The sequence below is a fragment of the Dendropsophus ebraccatus genome, chromosome 13 (assembly GCF_027789765.1).
Source record: "Dendropsophus ebraccatus isolate aDenEbr1 chromosome 13, aDenEbr1.pat, whole genome shotgun sequence".
In the NCBI taxonomy this organism is placed as follows: domain Eukaryota; kingdom Metazoa; phylum Chordata; class Amphibia; order Anura; family Hylidae; genus Dendropsophus; species Dendropsophus ebraccatus.
This window is the reverse complement of record NC_091466.1, coordinates 15,650,941-15,675,155: the sequence shown is the minus strand read 5'-3', so window position 1 is coordinate 15,675,155 and position 24,215 is coordinate 15,650,941. Positions and strand designations below refer to the sequence as shown.

The 24,215-nt window shown below is 43.7% G+C and overlaps 2 protein-coding genes and 1 long non-coding RNA gene across 5 annotated transcripts in view; 1 reads left to right on the top strand and 2 right to left on the bottom strand.

Annotated features, from left to right (window-relative positions):
• Window positions 1-272: 272 nt before the first annotated feature.
• On the bottom strand, window positions 273-10,649 carry CFAP45 (cilia and flagella associated protein 45). 2 transcript variants are annotated; one of them, XM_069949978.1, is made up of 12 exons: window positions 10,286-10,648; window positions 8,790-8,909; window positions 8,241-8,374; window positions 7,226-7,370; window positions 6,968-7,138; window positions 6,622-6,800; window positions 5,733-5,862; window positions 4,259-4,405; window positions 3,403-3,516; window positions 1,076-1,269; window positions 763-987; window positions 273-446 (listed from the first exon to the last, which is right to left on the bottom strand). In XM_069949978.1, the coding sequence occupies exons 1-12, from the start codon at window positions 10,376-10,378 to the stop codon at window positions 371-373; spliced, it is 1,728 nt and encodes a 575-aa protein (XP_069806079.1). In that variant the 5' UTR covers window positions 10,379-10,648; the 3' UTR covers window positions 273-370. The 2 variants fall into 2 exon arrangements, with proteins under 2 accessions (XP_069806079.1, XP_069806080.1); XM_069949979.1 differs by lacking the exon at window positions 273-446 and having other exon boundaries at window positions 846-987; window positions 1,147-1,269; window positions 10,286-10,649.
• Window positions 10,382-24,215, top strand: part of LOC138770762 (uncharacterized) — an 85,955-nt gene continuing 72,121 nt past the window's right edge. The window contains exons 1-2 of one of the 2 annotated variants that reach the window (XR_011359497.1): window positions 10,382-10,415; window positions 13,284-13,353. This is a non-coding gene — a long non-coding RNA (uncharacterized lncRNA). The other variant, XR_011359496.1, reaches the window with a different exon arrangement.
• TAGLN2 (transgelin 2) overlaps window positions 23,182-24,215 on the bottom strand; it is a 29,438-nt gene continuing 28,404 nt past the window's right edge. Inside the window, exons 4-5 of the mRNA XM_069949981.1 lie at window positions 24,090-24,192; window positions 23,182-23,883 (exon numbers count right to left, since the gene is read on the bottom strand). Coding sequence (XP_069806082.1) covers window positions 23,742-23,883; window positions 24,090-24,192 — 245 coding nt within the window. The 3' untranslated portion in view covers window positions 23,182-23,741. The remainder of the gene's footprint in view (window positions 23,884-24,089; window positions 24,193-24,215) is intronic.

The following is a 24,215-nucleotide window of genomic DNA, read 5'->3' as shown; positions in this document are numbered from 1 at the left end:
AGCTTAAGCAGCTGCTGCCCTGGTATACTGATATCTACACCGACTCCAAGCCAGCATAGATTTCAACTATCATTCATAAAGCATAGTATCTATGCTGGGACACTGTGGTCAAGTCAAAAGCCTGGTGCAAATCAATGAAAAATCCCCCCCCCTATGTCACGTCCTCCCTGGCTTCTCCTGAGCTGCAGTGTATGCGATTATATTTCCTTGCAGCGCCCTCTGTAGGTAAAACAAGCTATGACTATGACAAACTGCGGAGACAGACCGAGACGTCAGATAAATGTGTATATTGTTTGTCAAACACAGATAAAAGTAAAAGACTCTGTTAGGCGACAGGGCACACTTCTGGACAGTCTGGGATCCATGCTCCTCAGTGAACAGTAGTGAGAGGAGCATCAGTTTTCCGTGCAACCATTGAGCAGTACTTGTCAGGGAGTCCGGCCATTCTAAAAGAGAACAAGACGAATGGTCAGTGACGGAATAGGGAGCCAGGATTATTCTCTTTTATTAAGCTAAGAGCTATATCTATGTCTGGGGAAGCAGGGAGTGAAACAATACAACCATCATTACATCATTACAACTCCCACATGGGATTTCATTCAGCTTTCCCAGACTCCAGAAATGCAACCCGGCCTATTCCTGCACAGACAAATGATGGCACAGCAGGTCATATTAGCCTTTCAGGAGTGTAGAAAAGCTGGTTCACACTCTGGCCCTAAGTCTTATAGTTGTTCTATGGCACCTTGTCTCCCTCGTACTCACCGCAACTCTTCTAACTTCTTCTGTTTCAGTTCATCCAGGCGTGCTCTACGTTGCCGGGCCTCTTCATCAAGCCTCTTCCCCTCCTCGAAGTGGGCGATACGTTCTACGACTTGTTTCTGTTCATTTTCCCGCACCTGACGCCTCAGCTCTCCTGCGTGTTTCGTCAGCTCACGGGCCTTTTCTTCCTGCTCGCTGCGCTCTTTCTCCATCAGCTCGCGTTGGACACTGGGACAGGTAGATGAAAAAAATACAATGACAAAGCTGTACACGAACATCACTAACCTGTAACAGGTGACGTTATCATCCTCCATACCGTAAGACCCTTTCAAATTCTGCCCGGTCCCTCTGAGCCTGTACGGCCAAGAAGTGCTCCTTCTGAGCCACCTGCTCCAGCCGAGTCTTCTTCAAGGTGGAGTTCATCTCTGCTTGCTTCATGGCTTCCTCCTTTTCTTTCTGACGCCAAGATCTCTCCATGGCTTCTTGGTTTCTCTTGGCCCGGAGCGCATCCTGCAAGAGAAGATTCATTAGATAAAGGACGACATTGCTTCTTTACTCCTTTATTACAAGGAGGTAATCTATCATATCATATATATCTATAAAAAGTGATATTGTGAACAGGTGACACATCATGGACATCCGCTCTTTTTTTTTTTTTTTTTAAAGCTATCAAGGACACAAATTGAGCACACAAACACTTAAAGTGATACTGTTAAAAATAGAAAAGACTAGCAATATTGTTACCACCCAGTGCCAGGCAGATGGAGTGTCCCGTCACCGTGCACTCACCTGTTAGGGTTATGCAAGATAGATAGGCACAACTCTACGTAGTGCATGTAAGGATAACCACCACAGCACAGCCAAGGATCATCCACAAACAACGCTTGGGAGCAGCTATAGTGAGAACTTAGATCCCTTACAGACCATAGGAATCTCTTGGGATCCTCCGAATTGCCGAGCGCAGGAGGTTTCACTACTAAGGTACAAATCGCATCAAAGCTGCATGAGGTAGTTGCGGTATTAGCTAAGTGACCTCAGGCTAATTCCAACAGAGAATTTATTGGTTTGATCGTAGCAACACATTTTGTCCTCTAATTCCAGAGAAGCCTTTCTCAAGCAGACAGAACAGATATAAGTATACACTTATAGAATGCTTCCAAGGTTGGTGCCGCTTCCAACTCCTTTAGCCCAACCAGATGCAATTGCACATGGTTGTTACTTAGTATTAAAAATACATAAGTTATATAAACCAAAATATGTGTGCAAAGACAGGTATTACCTTCCGACGCTCCACCTGGTACACTCACTGGCACGATCTGCACCAGCTCCCGGTTCTGGAGCGGAAGTGACATAACTTGTAAGTACATAGGAAAGCAGATACTCAGACAGCGTAAATTACGTCACTAGCGCATCTACATTACAAATTGCAGTACTAAAGGTCTGTTCAGTCAGTATGAAGGAATACAATGATATAGATAATAAACAATAAATTTTTGTAACAGTAAATTTTACAATAGGAGCACAATCAGATGTAGAAACCTATAAAGGAATACAGATGTTCAATTCTTTCATTTAAGCCATCTGAGCTCAACAACAGGATTTTATAAATGATATGTTATGTCACTTCCGCTCCAGAATCAGGAGCTGGTACAGATTGTGCTGGTGAGCATACAAGATGGAGCGTTGGAAGGTAATACCTGTCTTTGCACACATACTTTGGTTTATATAACTTATGTATTTTTAATAATAAGTGACAATCACGTGCAATTGCATCTGATTGGGCTAAAGGAGTCAGAACCGGCACCGGAAGCATTCTTGTTGTGACCTGTTGTACTACTATATGGCTGGGTTCACACTACGTATATTTCAGTCAGTATTGTGGTCCTCATATTGCAACCAAAACCAGGAGTGGATTAAAAACACAGAAAGGATCTGTTCACACAATGGTGAAATTGAGTGGATGGCCGCCATTTAATGGCAAATATTTGCTGTTATTTTAAAACAACGGCCGTTGTATTGAAATAATGGCCGTTATTTACTGTTATATGGCGGCCATCCACTCAATTTCAACATTGTGTGAACAGAGCCTTTCTGTGTTTTTAATCCACTCCGGGTTTTGGTTGCAATATGAGGACCACAATACTGACTGAAATATACGTAGTGTGAACCCAGCCTATAAGTGTATATTTATGTCTGTTCTGTATGCTTGAGAAAGGCCTCTCTGGAATTAGAGGCCGAAATGCGTTGCTATGATCAAACCAATAAATCCTGTTGGAATTAGCCTGAGGTCTTTTAGTTGATACCAAAACTACCTTATGCGGCTTTGATGCAATTTGTACCTCAGTAGAGATACCTCCTGCACTCGGAAATTCAGAGGATCCCGTGAGATTCCTATAGTCTGTAAGGGATCTAAGTTCTTCCTATAATTGTTACAAATAAAAAGTTTTGACGCGACATGTCAAAAGTTTTAATCAGTGGGGGCCTGGGTGCTGAGACCCCTAAAGATTGCCAAAGACCACCCTCCTGCTTGGCACTGCGTCAAATAGTTCAGCTGAATATATGTAGTTTGGTTAGTGGCTTATTACCCATAGGATCATTTGCCAAGGTTTATATGACAGGGACATGGAAACACATGCCAGGTACCTGCTCCGCACGATGGTCCCGGGCTCTTTCCTGCAGCGCTCGGAGGCGAGCAACTTCCTTTTCTTTCTCCTTCTTAATTTTTTCCTGTTCTGCCTCATATTCTGCTTCTCGGACCTTTGTAAGTGAATGAAGACATGGTAAAGAGCCAGAACAGCAAAATAAGACTCCTTAAGAACAAACTCAAATAAAAGCATTTTAATAGTTTCAAGCCATGTGGCACTATAAGCCCCAGCATGTCCAGGGAGTGTAGAGGACTGACAACTGAAAACATTCTTGTGGAATATCGTCCTAGATTATTCTTTATGTAATGGTGCTGTTGATCAGATTGGCACAGGTGCATTGGTGTCTGACCAACCTCAGGGCATATCAGGCAATCTTTTGTGGTATAAAAGATTCCTCTTCCATTGTTGTGAAAGGCTGTGTGTTGTATCAAGAGAAGCTATACACTCCTGAATAGAACTATGATCACAAAAGGCGCTCTCTGGTTTTTACAAGACCATATTATTATATTGAGGGTTCACTAGGTAGACAGGAACCAATTCTCATAGATAGATGTCTCTATAAACTAGTAGAGCAGCGGTGTCAAACTCAGGATCTCCAGCTGTTGCAAAACTACAATTCCCATCATGCCTGGACAGCCAAAGCTTTAGCTGTCCAGGCATGATGGGAATTGTAGTTTTGTAACAGCTGAAGTGCCTGAGTTTGATACCTGTGCAGTAGAGTATCTAAATGTTAAGGAAGATTTAAATTCCTTTAAGGCGTTACATCACCCTGTCCATGATTTGGCTAATCTAATGTAAATGAAGATTCTAAACGGCACTATCCCTTTAAATCTGGCCCCATCCTACCCCATTACCAGTTTCTGCTTGGTGTATTCCAGAACACGTAGGTCTGCCAGCCGCTCTTGCTCCTTCCTCTCTCTCTTCTTCCTCTCATTTTCGGCATTGATACGTTTGATCTCCGCCTGGATTTCTAGTTGTTCTTGTTTTTTCTTTTCCATATCCTGGTGAAAACCAAAAAAAGTATTTAAAAAGATCAGTGGGATTAGACAAATTCTGATCTGCCTATTGATATAGTTTAGTTTTCTCCTTCATTCCCAACCAAACCTTTATGTCCTATGGTCAGTCAGTACAAATGTTATATTGCAGAGGCCAGAGGAAGCGGGACGTTTGCCCGCAAAACAGCTGTAGCCAGTGTGAACAGCGCCTAACTGACCTACTCTCCCTGCCCCAAGCTCCTCACTGCAGGGATTGAATATGGATGGAAGACAATAAACAGCAACAATTATGAATGGTGAGTGCCACCTATTTACTGCTACCGGCTTTTGTTTGTTATATTGCAGTGAAACTACTGTAACCCGCATATAATAATCTGCATTTTTAGAAATCCTATGTCAGATTGATTGTTGCTCATATGGCCTTTGAAGAACGTCTGACAATATTAGGCTATGGCCACAAGTAGTATTAAACCGGCCGTTCCGTGACCCGGCCAGGTCACAGAATGCCCAGTCTCAGAAAAGATGATCTTTAGCGCCGCTGACTTCCATGCACGCCCGCATCAGAACTCCCCACAGCACACTACGGAGGGTGCGGCCAGCGCCGTTGTGTGAACAGACATGGTTTTCTGCAGCCGCTATTCACTGTATAGCGGCAGTAGAAAACTGACATGTCAGTTTTCTACAGCGCCGCTATGGATCCCGGTCGGGGTGTATACTATGTGTATACACTCCAGTCGGGATTCCCTCAGCCTGCAACACTATGTAAGTACCGCGGAAATCACAGCCGTTGTAATATCGGCCGCGATTTCTGCGGAACTTACGTAGTGTGAACATAGCCTTATTGAGCAAACGTCAGAAAAGTGTTGTGTCCAAAACATTCACCATTTGACTCCCAGCATCTGGAGAAGTTGGATGCTGCCTCAGGAAGTCTTGGAAAGCATGGAAACAGTCATAAGTTGAATTCCTGTTTTCCTGGCAGCCCTAGGGCATCATTTAACTTTTCCAGATGGTGGGAGTCAGATACTGAGCATTCTGGTTTGGCCACATGGTTGATTCCGGACACTTCTCTTACGTTTGCTCAACACTATCTGACAATCAATATGGACGCAGTTGCAGCTCAGTTATCACCCATCTTTTTTTGCTTACTACCTAGCTAGGTATGCACTAGGTAGTACTGAATAATGTCAGAGATCCCTCTGTCCATCTATAGCCCAGAGATCCCTGTCTATAGTAGCTCCAGTAGCTGTGATCACACAAGAGGTAGAGCAGCAGCTTCCTGAGTTCTCCATGCCAGACCAGTCCACACCACAGCCCATCTGTTCCTACCGCTCACCTTGTAATCCTCCATCTGAAGCTCCTCCAGATACTCAAGCATCTGCTGAGCTTCTTGGTCTCTCTGTTCTTCCTCCAACATCCTCGATTGCTCATTTTCTTCCATCTGCTTAATGACATGGAGTTTCCCTCTAGAGAGAAAAAGTCACAAATTCCTCTGAATTATAGTTGGTGCAAGGTTTGTGGGACTAGTCTAGGAATAACACCGAGATATCTTGTACAGATCCCAAATTCTGTTATATCACATTATACACAGAGCTTCATTGTGATGGATGCCCTGAGGAATCGGTCACTATTGTGGTGACAGACAAATCCAGATAACTTTTCTAAGCTGCCGCAATTTTAAACTCACACTGGGCATATTGCTAAGGGGTTAAAGGGGTACTCTAGCAAAATCTTTTTCTTTCTGATCAACTGGTGTCAGAAAGTTATATGGATTTGTGATTTACTTCTATTTAAAAATCTCCAGTCTTCCAGTACTTATCCACTGCTGTATGTCCTACAGGAAGTGGTGTATTCTTTCTAGTCTGACACAGTGCTGCCACCTCTGTCCATGTCAGCAAATCCCCATAGAAAACCTCTCCTGCTCTGGACAGTTCCTGACATGGACAGAGGTGGCAGCAGAGAGCACTGTGTCAGACTGGGAAGAATACACCACTTCCTGCAGGACATACAGCAGTTGATAAGTACGTACTGGAAGACTGGAGATTTTTAAATAGAAGTAAATTACAAATCTATATAACTTTCTAAAACCAGTTGATTTAAAAGAAAAAAGATTTTCGCATTTAAGATGAGGCAATCAATAAAAAAAGATGAATTTTAGAGTTGCTGGGAAAAGGCAGAAGACAATATTGTTTCCTCTTCTTATATAAGTCAACTATTACCAATACCTGATCTTTTCCACTTTGCGTTTCTCCTCGATCTCCTCCTGCATCTTGATGGCTTTCTGCCGTTCCACCTCCATCATCTGGTCCAGCCTCTTCTCTTCTTCCTCCATCTCTTTATAGATCAGATCTCTCTCGAGAATTTGGGCGTCACGGATGGCATGGCACTTGGCATTTAAAATCATCTGTTGGGGATAACAAAGGGTGACAAGAAATTATTACATAGAGAAATTATGAACTGCAAAGACGTGTAGGATATCAGATGGAGGTGCCAAGAAGCCCATTGATAACAAAGTAACATCACTTGCCAGGGGTCCACTCTCTTACCAACTAACAAGATCTAGTGTCTGACCTCATTCATCTTCTTTATTTCATCCTCCTGTTCCATGCGCATAGTGTTAGCCCTCTGAAGGAGGTACTGCGCCCTCTGCTGGGCCTCTTCCTCCAAGTCGCTCAGCTTCTCGTTCTTCTTACGAAGCATCTCCCTCTGTTTCATGAAGTTCTTTCGGTCACTGGCTGCTTCCTGCAGATGAGTAGAGACAATGATTGAGATATGAGTGAGATATGACCCCCATGTTCATACTGATCTAGAGTAAGAGATTTGTCTTACAATGGCGGCCTCTTTTTGTTCTTTTAAAGCCTGCATAGTCCTCTCCCGTTCCTCCTTGGTCAGGACCCTTGCTCTTTGCTTGATGCGACTAAAATCCTGGTAGGTCATGATCAGGGAAAGGCCGGATGGGTCCTCGGAAGGCACACTGCATATAGCAATAGCATATAATGTCATGCACGGGACACAGATAACATGAAAATGTCCTTGTCACGAAATATATCATTATTATGTTATTGATCCCACCGGATCTCACTACTGAGGCCCACTGGGATCAAGAGATATAGCCAAGTGGAGGACTCGGGAGCCCCGCAATCCACCCCCTGGCTGCCTGCTCTGTCTGTCTAGGTAGTCTCATAAACCTGTCTGTCTAGGTAGTCTCATAAACCTGTCTAGGTGGTCTCATAGACCTGTCTGTCTAGGTAGTCTCATAGACCCGTGTATCTAGGTAGTCTCATAGAACTGTCTGTCTAGGTAGTCTCATAGACCTGTCTGTCTAGGTAGTCTCATAGACCTGTCTGTCTAGGTAGTCTCATAGACCCCTCTGTCTAGGCAGTCTCATAGACCCCTCTGTCTAGGCAGTCTCATAGACCCCTCTGTCTAGACAGTCTCATAGACCCTGATCCCAACGGGTCACGGCAGTGAGACCTGGTGGTATCAATACCTTTTGACATGCCTGATGACATCTCAAAAGTTATATTTCATGACAGGTTTTCTTTAAACCCTACTGATCCTGATCTGAATACCCAAACCCTGATGGATCAAAACCAAAAAGATTTGTCTTTGTCTTTTTAAGTGTCAAGCACACGTTAAACCTAATATGCACCCACTATCTCACCATTCTTGTTTCTCTGTTGAAGTCGCACATCACTTCTATGGTGAGCGCTGGGATAAATATTGAACATGGCCAATAATTTCTCACAATAAAAAGGGAACCATTGTGGTCACACTAGATTGTAGAAAATCCTGTGTAGGATGAATGCGTACGGGAAGGTTTGACAGGTAAACTTGCACTCACATAAGGTCTCGGATAAGGTCACTAGTGATGATCCGTATGGTCTCAGGCTTGTGACCTCGTGACGGTGCTGACAAAGCTTTACGCCGCCCAGTTTCGGCCTTCTGCACAATTGGATCCTCATTCTTTGGTTGTTGCTTGTTAGGGAGACAAATCATTTGTTAAAATTATTTTTTATGGAGTTGATATGAATGTATATATAAATGTGTATATATAAATATGTGTGTGTGTGTGTAAGGTGCCTATACACCTTCAATAACTCTTGTTCAGCCAACAAATAACCCCCCCATCCTGCTCATACACCTGAATATTTGACACGGCCGAATGCTCATGTGTTCTCTATGGGGAAGGGAGGGGTGAACCACAACCAGACAGCTCTAGTGGTGGCTTATCTCTCTGAGAACAAAGGGGCCGGGCAGAGAAAATCCAGCACACCCGACCCCTATTTCCACTGACACTGTCATCGGTGGAGAGTTGGGAGGCCCCCATACTTTTTATAATGTTAGCAGCAGGACCCTCACTGACAATGTGGAACCAATGACCATTACCGACCTTCACTCCAAACAGACTCTCATCCACCTCTGAGCTCAGGGCCTTGGTGCGGTACTTCCGGGCTTTTGAGCGCTGGGAGCCATTAGAGCCGGAGCTGATCGACCCCACAACGCTTTCTGGCTGCAAAAGAATTCAGCGGATGTTATCCATGACTAATACAGCGCTATGTGTGAGGCGGGTGCTACACAATACACAAACAGGTTGTATGTAATCGATAGGAAGGAAATCTATAGGAATCTTATATCCAGATCACGACTCATTATAAAAGAAGCAATAACCAGTATATTGTGTCAGTAATGCAACTTCTAGGTAACTCCATGATAGACAGAGAGATAGTAGATAGATGGATAGATAAATAAATAGCAAAAAAAGATAAAGAGCAGCACTGCTGTGAGATTGCAGGTGCCTGCGGTCCAAGTCCTGACCAAGGACCGATTTAAATATCGTCTGGATTGCTGCACTATGAAATAAACTACGTTTAACTTTTCACTTACACTTTTGTGTGCCGCGGACTTTCTGCTGATAGATAAATAAATAGATAGATAGATAGATAATAGATAGGAGATAGATAGATAGAAGATAGATAGATAGATAGATAGATAGATAGATAGATAGATAGATAGATAGATAGATAATAGATAGGAGATAGATAGATAGAAGACAGATAGATAGATAGATAGATAGATAGATAGATAGATAGATAGATAGATAGATAGATAGATAGATAGGAGATAGATAGAAGATAGATAGATAGGAGATAGATAGATAGATAGATAGATAGATAGATAGATAAATAGATAGGAGATAGATAGAAGATAGATAGATAGATAGATAGATAGATAGATAGATAGATAGATAGGAGATAGATAGATAGATAGATAGATAGATAGATAGATAGGAGATAGATAGATAGATAGATAGGAGATAGATAGATAGATAGATAGATAGATAGATAGATAGATAGATAGATAGGAGATAGATAGATAGGAGATAGGAGATAGATAGATAGATAGTAGATAGATAGATAGATAGATAGATAGATAGATAGATAGATAGATAGGAGATAGATAGATGGCCTCTATACGGGCTGACAGGCGGATGGATAGCTATGAGGTAAATAGATAGGAGATGACAGGCTATAGGGGGTATGAGCAGTGACATCACACTACACTATATATACACTACACTATATACTGTATACACTACACTATATATACACTACACTATATACTGTATACACTACACTATATATACACTACACTATATACTGTATACACTACACTATATACTGTATACACTACACTATATATACACTACACTATATACTGTATACACTGCACTATATATACACTACACTATATACTGTATACACTACACTATATATACACTACACTATATACTGTATACACTACACTATATATACACTACACTATATACTGTATACACTACACTATATATACACTACACATACAGCACGGCCTCTCCTCAGCGCTCACCATGTTTGTGCTCGCCCGGCTCCCGTTTACTGCGCTTGTTGTTGACCGGTTGCCAAGGGAATAGCTACTTCCGGTGCTTGTAGCGGTCTCCATGACAGCTGAGGGGAGGCTCCGGAAGTGACGTCACCAGGTGCGTACGCGGGAAACTTGGAGACTGCATTCTCCAGCCTCAGTGTTGGTCCTGTGAGGGGATGTGGCTTGTGTCTTCTCCATTCAGAGCCGCTGCAGCACATAGGCTTTGGTGGAATATTACGGGAAGCGTTAGTTACGGTGTAGTGCGGTAGCGCTGCGGTCTGTAGTGGCGTGTGTATGGGCGCTTATCCTGCTTTTGTTGGTGGTAGGTGTCCATCCAGTGTGTAATATGGCGGCACCAGGCTTTGTTCTGTGTGCTTGGTGTGATATCCTGTCAGGTGTCACCAGCCAGGTATACAGGCACGGCGCCATACAATAACATATACTCCTAGCACCGCCAGGGGGCGCTATACTGCCCCAGTGCTGCGCATCCCCTTTATTCTTGGGATTGGTGGAGCCCTCTGCTGGTCATACACCTGTAGTGATGGTGTTGGATTCTTATTCACAGGATTTTTCTTTTTGACTTTCTGGCCACTTTCTTTTAGAAAATTTATATTAATGCTAATGTGCCCTGAGGGGAACCCAGGTAAAAATACACTGTTTTTGGCATAAAAATGGGCATAAAATTTAGATTTAATGGAAACTATTCTGTAAAGCACACGCATAAAGCAAGCACATTTCCCTAACCTATGCTTATAGCCTCCATCCCTGCCTGCAATAATCCACTAACTTTAGGAAAGACCTGCGCAGTATGTAAGTGAGCCCCAACTAGTCATCTGGGCATTGTAGTCACGGTCCCAGGCAGCATTGCTGTACTGGCGCCCCTCTAGGCGTGCTTTATGGCGCTGTGATCCCCAGTCCATCACTGAGAGGCTTGCCTTCCCTAGCATCAGAGCCCCGAAGTCTTAATTTGCTCAGCCATCATATCCGTGCTGTGCTGCCCATGTCCGCCCGAATAAAGACTTAGGAGCTCTGATGGTAGGCAAGTCTCCCTCTTCAAAAAAAACCTCCCTGTCCAATGTGATCGCAGAGTCCCAACAGTAGCCACGGACACCAGAAGCCTGGCTACGGAGGCCGTCGGGGAAGCGAGGTAAGGCCGGCTTGAGCACACGGCCGCAAACCCTGCCCCCTCACCCCTCTCCCCTGCCGAGGGGAGGGGGCAGGGGACTTCAACTTATGGGATCATTATGCTCCCATAAGAGTCGAAAACGACCTGGGCATCGATGAATTAATGACCCCTGGTCACTAAAGGGTTAACTTCATGCCCCTCAGGGCACTTCACTTACGGGTAAATTATGATTAGTATACATTTTTTGTAAGAAAAATGGCAAAAAAAAAAAAATCCTGTAAGAAACTGGCTAAATAAGAAAATGATAATGGGAATATTACTGTTCGTGGAGATGCTAAAATTGATTAGGCATCAAGTTCGGTCCAGATGATATGCTAATTTTAGATTTTTAGAATTTTTTCAGAAAATTCTTAGAAATCAATAGTACAGGCGATTTTAACCCTTAGGTGACCCTGGACGTACCCGTACGTCCCCGTACGTCCAGGGCCGCCTCCATGTGTTCAGAGCGGGGCCGCACTCTGACCCGCCGCAGTCCTGGGTGCCGCTCGTAGCAGTCCCGGTCCGATCGCCTATCTCATCGATGTATGCTGCGTATCTATGCAGCATAGATCTGTATGAGAGATCAGTGTACTTATACTAGAAGTCCCCCAGGGGGAATAACCCTAACCCCAGGGGGGCTTCTAGTATAAGTGTAAAAGTAAAAATAAAAGTGTTGTTTTTTTTTTTTAAAAAAAAGCCGCCTCCCCTAATAAAAGTTTGAATCACCCCCCTTTTCCCATGTTATAAATAAAAATAAACATGTTTGCTATCGCTGCGTGTGTAATCCCCCGAACTATTATTTATCACATTCCTGATCTCGCACAGTAAAATCCCAAAGTGCAAAATTGCACGTTTTTGGTCGCATCAAATCCAGAAAATTGTTATAAAAAGCGATCAAAAAGTCATATATGCGCAATCAAGGTACCGATAGAAAGAACACATCATGGCGCAAAAAATGACACCTGACACAGCATCTGTCTGCCCTGGCTGGGATCGGGAGGTGAATCGAAGGATCAGCTTTCCAGCCCCCACCTCTCCACCTGGCACCCCTCTCTCCCTGCACCAGAATGCTCGGCACCCCACACTCAGCGTGGGTGCAGCAGGTAGAAATGTGAGGGTGATGCTAACTAGTCCTGGACCGAGTGTCACTCCCTCCAGACAGCAGAATAGTTGGCCAGGCAGCGTAGGAGCAGGGGAGCGAGGAAGAATTAACTGAGGGGAGCAGAGCATGCGGCCGCCGGGTGAGGGGGGGGGGAATACCGCAGATACCGTCCTGGCAGAGTTGAGGTCGGTTAACCGACACCAGTGATGGTATCGGTATTTTTACAGTTTACCGCCCAGCCCTAACTCTGTGTGCATATACCCTTAGATAACTGTTAGTTACTTTGCTTGACACTTAAAACCTGGGAGGGGGAGCGAGGAGGCATTAACAGACTTGGAAAAGCCTCTTTGACACTTAGGACAGGAGAATGAAAGCATTTTGGACGCATAAATGAATATATGATTGGTCCCATGAGTTTCCCTAACTTAACAGAACATAAATTGCAGCTGACATTCACTTAAAAAAACTTTCCCACCAAATACTTTTATCCCCTGCCCCCCTGCTCCCTAACTTTTTGAATTAAACTAATATAATTAAAATAATATATAACTAGTATGTATGGTTACATTTAAGAAAAATCCTAATGGGAAAAACCACAGATAATGACTTTTAAATAAAATGCGGAAGCCGAGAGTGCGAAAGGATTATGCTTAATGAGATGACTACAGCTTCCAGGTGTGATATGTAATGATGTAGTGTTCACTCTTCTCCACTAGGTGTCGTCATTCTACCAGCAGAAACCACTTAAATTACAGAGCGGCAGCATTTAAACTGGATTGCTTTAAGGTATGTAACTTATACACCCAGTATACCACTGGTTTCTTTTGTAGGGGTATTAAAAGGAAAAATCTTCTCTTTAGTGTGGGCCTTACCTTGTCGCAGGTGCTGCAGAGTTGGTAGCGAGTTACTGGAAATGACAGAGTAGGAGGTGTTCATGCTTCCTTGGTAAAGTCAGGACTAAACTAGAAAATTTCATCTCTCCGAGGAGTGGCGGCTCGACTTAGCTTTTTGCATTGATGATTGGTTCTCACCCAGAAAAGGATTGAACCGGGATTGTAGGAAAGAAATCTAATGTGGCCAGATCTTTTTTTCCTTATATGTGATCACTGTGTGTGCCAAAGACACAACAGCATTGGTAAAGCGTAACTGTCATTGAAATGTCACTTTTCAGGAATCAGTAAGTATGAATAGTTCTAGCAAAACTAGGCTTTATTAAGCAAATAAGCTTCCTTCTGTACTTTGTAAGCTGTTTTGCAGCCCCCCCCTTTCAGTAGAAGTCAGATTTTTGTGTCAATTATGCTCTGAGGTGAGGGGAGGGGCCCAAGGGGGATGAGTGAGCGCAGAGTGGAGAAAAGGCAGCACAACATCCTGCAATCTTCTCTCACCAAGCTCCCAGACCAGCACTGACCTTTCTGACCTGTGAATCCAGCATTTTATGTGCCCAACCAGTCTCCAAACTGCAGGGCTGCTTGTCTGCTCTTCCTGCTCACTCATCCCTCTTAGCCCCTCCCTAGGTTATAATGGACTCTGCAAACCCATCTTCACTTTGCTTCTCTGTAATAAAGACGGCTTTGTCTGATAATGAGCAGATAAGAAATGGGGAGGCTTGAAAACAGCCTTGTGAGGACTAAAAGAGGCTTTTATGCCTAAAAACCTATTACATAGTTTCTAAAATTGCTTGTACTATTGATTTCTGCAAAAAATACTTTTAAATGCCAGTGACACTTTAATCCTTGCCCTGTCATTATACCACAATGTATGCTGTTTAGTCGTCTGTAGCAGTTTGACAAGTAAAGTAGCAGCACATGCAAGGTTGAGATATGGATACTGGGACACTGCAGTTATATAGTGGACTTGTGCTACAATCTAAAAAACAAACAAGTTTTCCCCCATCAATCTGCATTCAGTTACCCAGAATATAAAAATTTAATTTTAGACATATGAAAATGTAAAAACCATAGATCTGGTGGCCACTTGTTTCGTGTGATATTGGTAAGACAGCTGACCAAGAACCCAGATTCTCTGGTCTGAGGGAACCAAGTTAAGACTTTTTTCTCAAATCTAAGCATCATGTCTGTAGGTAACTGTTCATTATCTGTCATATACCATCCCCATATGGTGGTGGCAGCATCATGCTGTGGGTGTGTGTGGGGGGGGGGGAGGGGGGGTCAGCAGCTGGGCCAGAGGGATTAGTGCAGAGATAATCTTCATGATGGGCTGATGGGTCACCTTACAACAAGACCCTAGGGGGGAGATTTATCAAACATGGTGTAAAGTGAAACTGGCTCAGTTGCCCCTAGCAACCAATCAGATTCCACCTTTCATTTTCCAAAGAGTCTGTGAGGAATGAAAGATGGAATCTGATTGGTTGTTAGGGACAACTGAGACAGTTTCACTTTACACCATGTTTGATAAATCTCCCCCTAGATGTTCACATTCCTTCAAGCTTATGTAAGGAAATACTAGTGCTACACAAGTAACTCTCTTCCGACCTCAACCAATAAAGTACTGACACAAGCCTTAGAACACCTTCCCCTGGATATATGTATTGCATGTCATGTTTGAATAAACAAGATCCACTTTGACCAGAAACCGTGTTTGTTTGTTTGTTTGATTCTTCACGTTCGGAACAGATGGTCAATATGACAGCACTCTTAATTTCAAGAACACAGCCAAGATAATACAGGAGCAACTTCAGGGCATCTCTGTGATTGGACTTCTGACTTAAACCAAAATTAAATCTTTGTAGAGACGTGGGAATGACCATCCATCAGTTGTCCTCATCCCACCTGAATGAGCTTGAGAGTCGAGGATGCACTCAGCTATTTTGCCCATTTGCCAAACTTTGAGAGGGGGCCATCACTGCAGGCGCTATGGTTGTAGGCACTGTGGTTATGCAAGGGCGCTTCTAATCCTGCACACACTACCTAAAGAGCTGGTATTATGATTTTGGGAGGCATTGCTTATGATAGTCAGTGGTACAAAAGACAGTAACAGCTCAAAAGTGTGCAGGATCTACAGCCCTGCTGTGAAGGTTGCCATTCAATAACTGATGACCAATTGATTCTCTCCCACCCGCTGCCCATCTTTCCCTTAAACAGGAACGTTCCATGGGGGAGGGGTAAGCTGCTGATTATCTCTCCCAGATTAAAGGGATTGGGTGGTAATTTTCTATCATACCCCAATAACCACTGATATCATTGGTCAGAGGTCCTTAGGGAGAACATACACCGTAGAATGGCAGCCGAACCCGCCATGAGCAGTGGATACAGCCAACCAGTCTAAGGTTTATTGGTACCTTCACATCTGTAGGAAAATGTGTGGCAGGATGCCATACCAAACCTGTATACCTATATGCCCAGTGCCCAGTCACATCAAATATTGAGGCTGGCATGTAAGGCAATATTGTTCAGCATGTTGCACTTTACTTTTCTGTGTATTTGTGTATATTATCATTATTATTTATTTTTTTATACATCCCATGATTTGCTGCCCTCCGCGGTTTTCAGATTTCCATAAGTTTTGCAAGTAGACAAAGACAACTACATCAGACAAGTCAAACATTTTCGACTTAGTCACTTATTTATTGAGGAAAATGATCCAATATTACATATGTTAGTGGTAAAAGTGTGTCAGCCTTTGCTTTGAGTATCTGGTTTGACCTCTTTGTGCAACAATAATTGTTAATTAGTCCTGCACATCAACTGAAAAAATTCTAGCCCAGTACTCTATACAAAACAGGTTCAACTCTGTTATATTGGTGCGTTTCCTGCCATGAACTGCTCACTTCAAGTCCTTCCACAACATTTCCATTGGATTAAGGTTAGGACTTGGCATTCAAAAACTTTATAGAGGTTGCAGCGTAGAAGGCTCTAAGACTCTCATCCTCAGTACTATGTTTCACTAAATATTCCACCTGCCCCTCATGGAAATTCATCTGGCGCTCACCTCATTGATCCAGCTGTGATATACTGTATAAACTCTGTTGTGTGGCCCAGTCCTTCTGTACAATCGGCTGGCATGTAACTGTTGGAGTCGGTGGCTTTGTGCCATACTACTGGCATCGACCCTCAGTGATGGGAGCCGCAGTACGACCTCTATCCGCCTGGCTATGTTCACACATCGTTTTTCTGTGAGTTTCTTTACATTTAGTTTGTGTGCGTTAAAAGTATACAATGCAACCTGTTTTTTTTTCTTTACGACATGGAGAGAGAAAAGAGCAGCTGCACCTCACACCTATGGCTGACACTAATGCCTCTCGGCTACATTTAAAAACCAACGCCAGGATGTTGGTATATAATTTGATTAAACCATATTGCCCCATGTACCACGTGCCGGTCTCCTGGTTCACATGAGTCCCTACACTAACTCAACACTGTGTCGGTCAGCGACCGCCAACCCCGCAAAGCAAGTGCAAGCAGGGAAGGGAGGCCATAGAATGGCCCTGCAACCCCAATGTCACATGACCAAACCCCAAGGGCCCCCCAAAACCCAGCAGGCACCACTAGCGGAGAAAGTTGCCCCAAAGTTGAGTTAGAGTAGGGACCCATGTGAACCTGGAGACCGGCACATGGTACATGAGGCAATATGGTTTGATCAAATTATATACCAACATCCTGGCGTTGGTTTTTAAATGTAGCCGAGAGGCATTAGTGTCAGCCATAGGTGTGAGGTGCAGCAGCTCCCTTCTCACCATGTCCGTATTTTACATTTCTCTCTTTATTGAGTGCTAGCATCCCTCCTTCGTAAGTCACATGAGACCCCAATTAGCAGGAAGCACCTGTGCACACATGGCAAGTACCTCCTCCCCCGCTCACTTTGCGGGGTTAGCGGTCGCTGACTGACACGGTGTTAAGATATTATAGGGACTCATGTGAACCAGGGGACCTGCACGTGGTACATGAGGCAATATGGTTTGGTCAAATTATATACCAACATCCTGGCGTTGGTTTTTAAATGTAGCCGAGAGGCATCAGTGTCAGCCATAGGTGTGATGTGCAGCAGCTCCTTTCTCTCCAGGTCTGTCTTTTTCTTATACTGTATTTACAATGTAGACATCAATCGGGAATAAAACTGCGGTGTAAATCCAGCCCAATGCTATACCACAAATGGTAGACTGTTAGAATTTGTTTTAATCTATTACAATTCACTATGACCAGGGAGGGTCTGTGACAACTAGACAGAGCAATAGCGACAGGTATACATGCATTTTGGGTGGAGGTACTTTGTAAAGACCAGCAGCATATAAATGAGTTGCTCGGAGCTGGCAGAACAGTAGTTAACGTGGATGTGTCTCCTCCCTGAGTCTCCAGCTGCTCCATGTTATTCCCCAGCTGCTAACATCTGTCCAAACAGCAAACTCTGGGGCCCCTGTCCCCTGCAGCCGGCTTCGGTTATCTCTGAGCCTCAGCAATCCCTTTAATTGTTTTTGTTTCTATAGCAAAATGGCAGTAAATATCACAAATTCCAAAGAATTTTTCTTGGCGTTAAAATCACCATGTTGGAGGCACCATGTGTTTTACTGCGTATGTTACATACAAGTCGGCCATTTCCCCCCATACTGAAAATATTTCCAGATTTCACTTTACTGGTCAGCAGACGATGCTTGGGGCAGACTTCCCTTATCCTGGTCATAAACAAAAAGCGTATGAGGCAGCCTGACTCTCCCCCTGCAGGAGGAGAAGGGGGGAGAATGGTCAGGTGTGTTGGATTTCAATACTACCCCATACCTTTGTTCTCAATGAGATAAGCTGACGGCACAGGTGTCTTTTAGCTCCTTTTTTTCTTCTTTCCATTCAATCAAATACAGTTCAAATCTAAAATGTATAGCCATCTTACTACTTCCTGGGTAATCTGTATACTTTTTTCACGGTCCCTCCTCATGAATATTAGGGCAGTGATGAGCGCCGGGTGGACACATCGCTGCAGAGCACCAGAAAAATATTCGTAACGAGGAGCGGCCTGAAGAAAATTACTTTTCATTCTTGGCGGCCCACTCCAGTACCCCTGACAGTGAAGTAAAAGACTAACTGCGCCGGAGATGAAGGTAAGACACATACCTTCCTCTTCAGCACCTCCTGTGCAATAGGGAGTTATTGTCAAACTCTATTCATCTAACCTGCTGATAGTTCTCTTTTAATTTTTTCACTACAGACTCATGTAAGGTCCTATTTGAGAAATTGTAAAGAAAAGGGGGGGGGGGGGGGCATTCGGCCTGTGGTAAAACTGACATGTTATTTACCTATTTTTTTTAAATAAATTAATATTTAGATTAATGTGTTAAACTAACAAATGTAAAATTGCTCTATTCTGATCCTTATAGCGCCTTTATTTTTTGCTTTATGGGGCTATTGGAGGTGCCAGTCAGGCCGTGCCAGCCAAGAGACGGGCTTGCTCTATACATAGTTGATGACACCAGGACCAGCATACTGGTTCTGTCTTGTCAACTGATTAAGCAGCTTATCGGGTACCCCAATTTGGTCACCCCCCCCCCCCCCAATTACCATTCTTCTACACTCCCAGAACTTAAACCTGTACGTTACTAGTTCACCCACAATTTATTGCGCTAATAATAAAAGATCAGTGGACCATTGTAGAAATGAAGCACCTTAGGGTACTATTACACGGAACGATAACTGTCCGAATCGGCCCGACAACGATCAGCCGATCGTTGTCATTGGCTGATCCTTGATATAGGTTAGAACCTATAATCGTCGGGCGCCGACCGCACATTGCTATGTGTAATAGCAGTGCTCAGCCGGCGACTGACGATATACATTACCTATCCACGCTCCGGGGCTGCTGCTGCGGTCCGCTTCTCCCCAGGTCCCGCATGCTCTAGCTTTAGAGTGTAATGTCTGCTGACAGGCCGCTCAGCCAATCACAGGCCGGGACCGCTGCAGCCTGTGATTGGCTGAGCGGCCTGTCAGCTGACAGGCCGCTCTGAAGCTAGAGCGTGCGGGACCCGGGGAGAAGTGGACCGCAGCAGCAGCCCTGGAGCGTGGATAGGTAAAGTATACCATCTAAGCAAGTAATAGGCCCAGCATTTCCAGCTTTTTGCACAGTGAATTGGCATTGCATGCCTTTATATACACCCAGATGATGCCCCCGATTGGGCACAAAGTTTCTAGGCCAGTGACCTACGGACACACTTCATACATAGGAGGATAGAATAATTTGGGAATTGTTGCTGTGCATGCTGGGGAATGTAGTAAAGTAACAGGACATGTTTTCTTCATCTTTAGTAGAAGGTTCGCTGTGATATACAGGTGAATATGTAATGTATCCACAGCATTATTGTGTAACTTGTCTGACCAGAACACTTCTCAGAAACAGGTTTTCTCAGTAACGGCCAGAAAAACGCCCATCTTTATCCACTTAGAAAAGAAAACACGCAAGGCAGAGGGGACAATTCGCTCCAAAGAGGGGCACTGCAGGGGGATTGCAGTCAGCCACAACCAGGCAGTAGTAGTTCTCTAGCTGTGTAGACAACAGGGCCTAACCGAGGAAATCTTAAAGCGGTACTCCAGAGGGAAAAAAGCTTTCAAATAAGTGTTGTGAGAAAGTTATATAGATTTGTAAATTACTTCTATATAAAAATCTTAAAATTTTCCTTACTTATCAGCTGCTGTATGTCCTGCAGGAAGTGGTGTATTCTCTCCAGTCTAGCACAGTGCTCTCTGCTGCCACCTCTGGTCCATGTCAGGAACTGTCCAAAGCAGGAGAGGTTTTCTATGGGGATTTGCTGCTGCTCTAGACAGTTCATGACATGGACAGAGGTGGCAGCAGAGAGCACTGTGCTAGACTGGAGAGAATGCACCACTTCCTGCAGGACATACAGCAGCTGATAAATACTGGAAGGCTTAAGATTTTTAAATAGAAGTAATATACAAATAAACCAACAGAGGAATAGGGAGACGGCACTCACTGGATCTCCATGCTTTATTAATTCTTACACACAGGCAGCTTTATAGCAGGTAAGCGGGGAGGTTACAGCCGTTTCACACACTCTTTACTACTTTACTACTTTATGACAGCAAGTAGTTATGAACGTACAAGCATTTCTGTGGCTCTTTAGTTGGACATCTCTTCGGTGTTCATATATCGGACGTTTTCCAGACAACACAAATCACTTATTAGACGTCTGTACTTTCTTCCTGTTTCTCTTTACCGATTGGTTGTGCTGTAATTTTGGTTGATGTCACGCCGAGTTCAAACAGATTCCGACCTATGCCATATATCCACGCTGACGTATGGTATATAGAATATTTATCTTCACCCGGGACTGTAGGCTCCATATGATGAATGTGTTTATACTGGAACGCAGTAGAAGGTAAAGTAGCTCAACTCAGTTTCACAATATGTAAAGCGTCCAGAGACTGGAACCCCCACCCCCGACACATCTGTAATAGCTTGTCTAAGCTTCCATTTCAATTGAGAGATTACTTTTTTATAGCTGTTTCTGCTGCACAAACCTACTGTGTATAAAAAACCTCCAATATTCCCTATTTTGCTTTAAAGGGTGCTCCAGAGAATTTTTTGTTTATATAGTTATACAAATTTGGAAATTTCTACCAATTTCTAAAAAAATTTCCAGCCTTCCAGTACTTATCAGCTGCTGTATGTCCCGCAGGAAGTGGTGTATTCTTTCCAGTCTGACACAGTGCTCTCTGCTGCCACCTCTGTCCATGTCAGGAACTGTCCAGAGCAGGAGAGGTTTTCTATGAGGAGTTGCTGCTGCTCTCAACAGTTCCTGACATGGACAGAGGTGGCAGCAGAGAGCACTGAGCCAGACTGGATAGCATACACCACTTCCTGCAGGACTTACAGTTTCTGATAAGTACTGAAAGACTTGAGATTTTTAAATACCTTACAAATTTACAAATCTGTATAAATTTCTGACACCAGTGGATTTAAAAAACCTTTTTTTTTTCATTGAAATATCCCTTTAAAACGATGAGGAATCACAGCAACTAACAGGTACACTATGTAGAGTTTGATAGTGGGGTTACCAACTAAGTGGCACACTATGGCTGAGCAGCTGCATGCAAGTCTTTTATTGCCGAGCACAGTGCAAAGAATCCAGTGACAGGATGTAAAGCCGTCACCACTGGACCTGGTATGTGGAGTGACAGATCCCATTTCTCTATCTGGCATCTGATTGACTAGTCTAGGTTTTGGTGAATATGAGGAGAGCATTGAGTCTGCTGTAGAGTCTGGTGGAGGAGGGATAATGCTATGGAGGTGGTTTTCAGGAGTCAGTATGGGCCCGTTAGTTCCATTGAGGAAAAATCTTATTGGTTCAGCACTGAGACATATTGGACAGCTGCTATTTCCAGCCTTGTGGCAGTTGTTTGGGTTCAGCACTTTACTGTTCCCACATGAGTTCATCTTTTGAGTATAATACAGAATAAGTAATGTAATGTATGTTCACAGTGACCCCACCAGCTGAATAGTGAGTGCTGCTCTGGAGAATACTGATAAAGTATGTACGTACACAGTGACCTCACCAGCAGAATAGTAAGTGCAGCTCTGGATATAATATATAATACATGATTGTTATGCAAAAGAAGAGCTCGTTGAGCCTCATTGAAGAGTCTCAAAACAGGACTAGCCAGATATCCAAGGGGCGGCTCCTGTAAGGAGACCACCAAAACCACCATATTAAGTGGCCCTATAAGTCAATGTAATGACAAGGGAAAAACCACGGGCAGGTATCCATCCACGTACAGGTATTTCAGGGTGTTGCCCCTCATCAGTGTGGAGCAGGATTCTGGCTAGGTGGGAGCAATGCCTAGTAGAGCCATAAGAGAAACAGATCGCTGATCTCAGGGAGACCAGCCAAACGATAACACTGACGGCTGCTAGTGAAAGTGACCACCTGCCCCAATCCAGTTCTCAACCCAATATTGTAACCAGCCAGACCTCACCTGCCCAAAGCTATCTGTGGGTGCCAGATATAAAGCTATGTCCCCTCCCTTGAATTTAGATTTGTTTCCCATATGGAGTTACTAGGCATTGCTCCCACCTAGCCAGAATCCTGCTCCACACTGATGGAAACACCCCGAAACAGCTGTCTGTGGATGGATACCTGGCCTTGTTTTTTCCCTTGTCATTACATTTATTTATAGGGCCACTTAATATGGTGGTTTCCTTACAGGAGCCACCCCCTGGCTGGGTCCTTCCCGGAAGGATATCTGGCTAGTCCTGTGTTTTGAGACTCTTCAATGAGGCTTTTCTTTTGCATATTCATGTTTCCCAGGGGGCAATGCACCTAGGATGTCACTGCATTGAGCGCTTTCGGTAGCAGCCGGCAGTGTTATCGTTTGGCTGGTCTCCCTGAGATCAGCGATCTGTTTCTCTTAATACATGATTATTAGTACAGGATAAGTAATGTGTACTGATGTACAGTATATTCCAGGACATAATTCTACATTATTACAAGTAATAAAATTTATTTATACAGCAACTCAAATTTTTAGGTTGATAAATTCTGTATTTAACCCACTGCCCACATGAGGTTTTTAGGGACATTTTGCAGGAGCCCTAATTTGAAATGTCTGTTCTTTGAAGAGTATAACTAGACTTGTACAGATGTTCGCCAAGAAACTCACATTTATAAACATAGATTGGTCTTTATTTGGATCAGAAATATATATATAACAGTATTGGATGCAGAGGGCAGAGCCATGGGATTCTTAGGTCTCTTCCCGGTCAATAGGAATGGACTATAACGAACGGCATCAAAATTGCGTTCCCTTTTGCACTATTGGTTCAATCACCATGGAGCCCGGAGATCTCACCAACCACAGGATTAAGAGAACCAAGATTAGAAAAGAAAAATCCACTTGACTTTGGTCACGAATATACAAATAAGAGCATAGCAGGCACGTGTGGAATGTTAAGGCATCGCGGTGCACCCTCAAAGAAAACCATTTAATTCATAGACAATCAAAAATTAAATATTTTGCGAGTTTTTCTAAAAAGGGTGCATAAATGGGAGGGGGTGGGCATGTGGGACCATGTCTGGAGTCTACAGGTTGTTTGATGCCAAAGACTAGGGGAGGGTAATGTCCCGAGAGGAGAGAGAGAAAGGAGAAATAGAGAAGACCTAGGAGATGAGTGGATAATCTGCTTGGTAATCTGTTCAAGGGGTATCTTGGTGATTTGGTCGATCAGAGGATTTGCCTTGGCATGCCATAGCCAGTCATTCCAGACTGGGATGCTCCTTTGTTGGTGCCCATCTGTAGACCAATGACGCTCTGCCCTTCTTTTAATTTATCTTGGGAAAATTCACGTCTGTTCTCCATGGATTTCCTAAAAGATGTGGAGAGTTAGACCATGAAGAATGGAAGTGTTTAATATACTTAAAAAAACAACTGCTGCAAAGCAGATCTCTAACTGCTGTTATAAGTAGCTCAAACAATATGGCTGCCCCCATAATAATGTATAAAAAAAATTAATGATTGGAAAATGTACAATAAGATTTGTGGGTACGTAACCAACAACCAAGTCCTACTCACTTTGGGAACCAGTTGGGATCTCCGCGGAAGTGGCCATCGTTCTTTGTTACTGCCAAACCACCCAAGTTCATCAGAGTCCTCTGAACGCTAGCCATATCCTTTCCTGTGGCACAAAATAAAAATCTC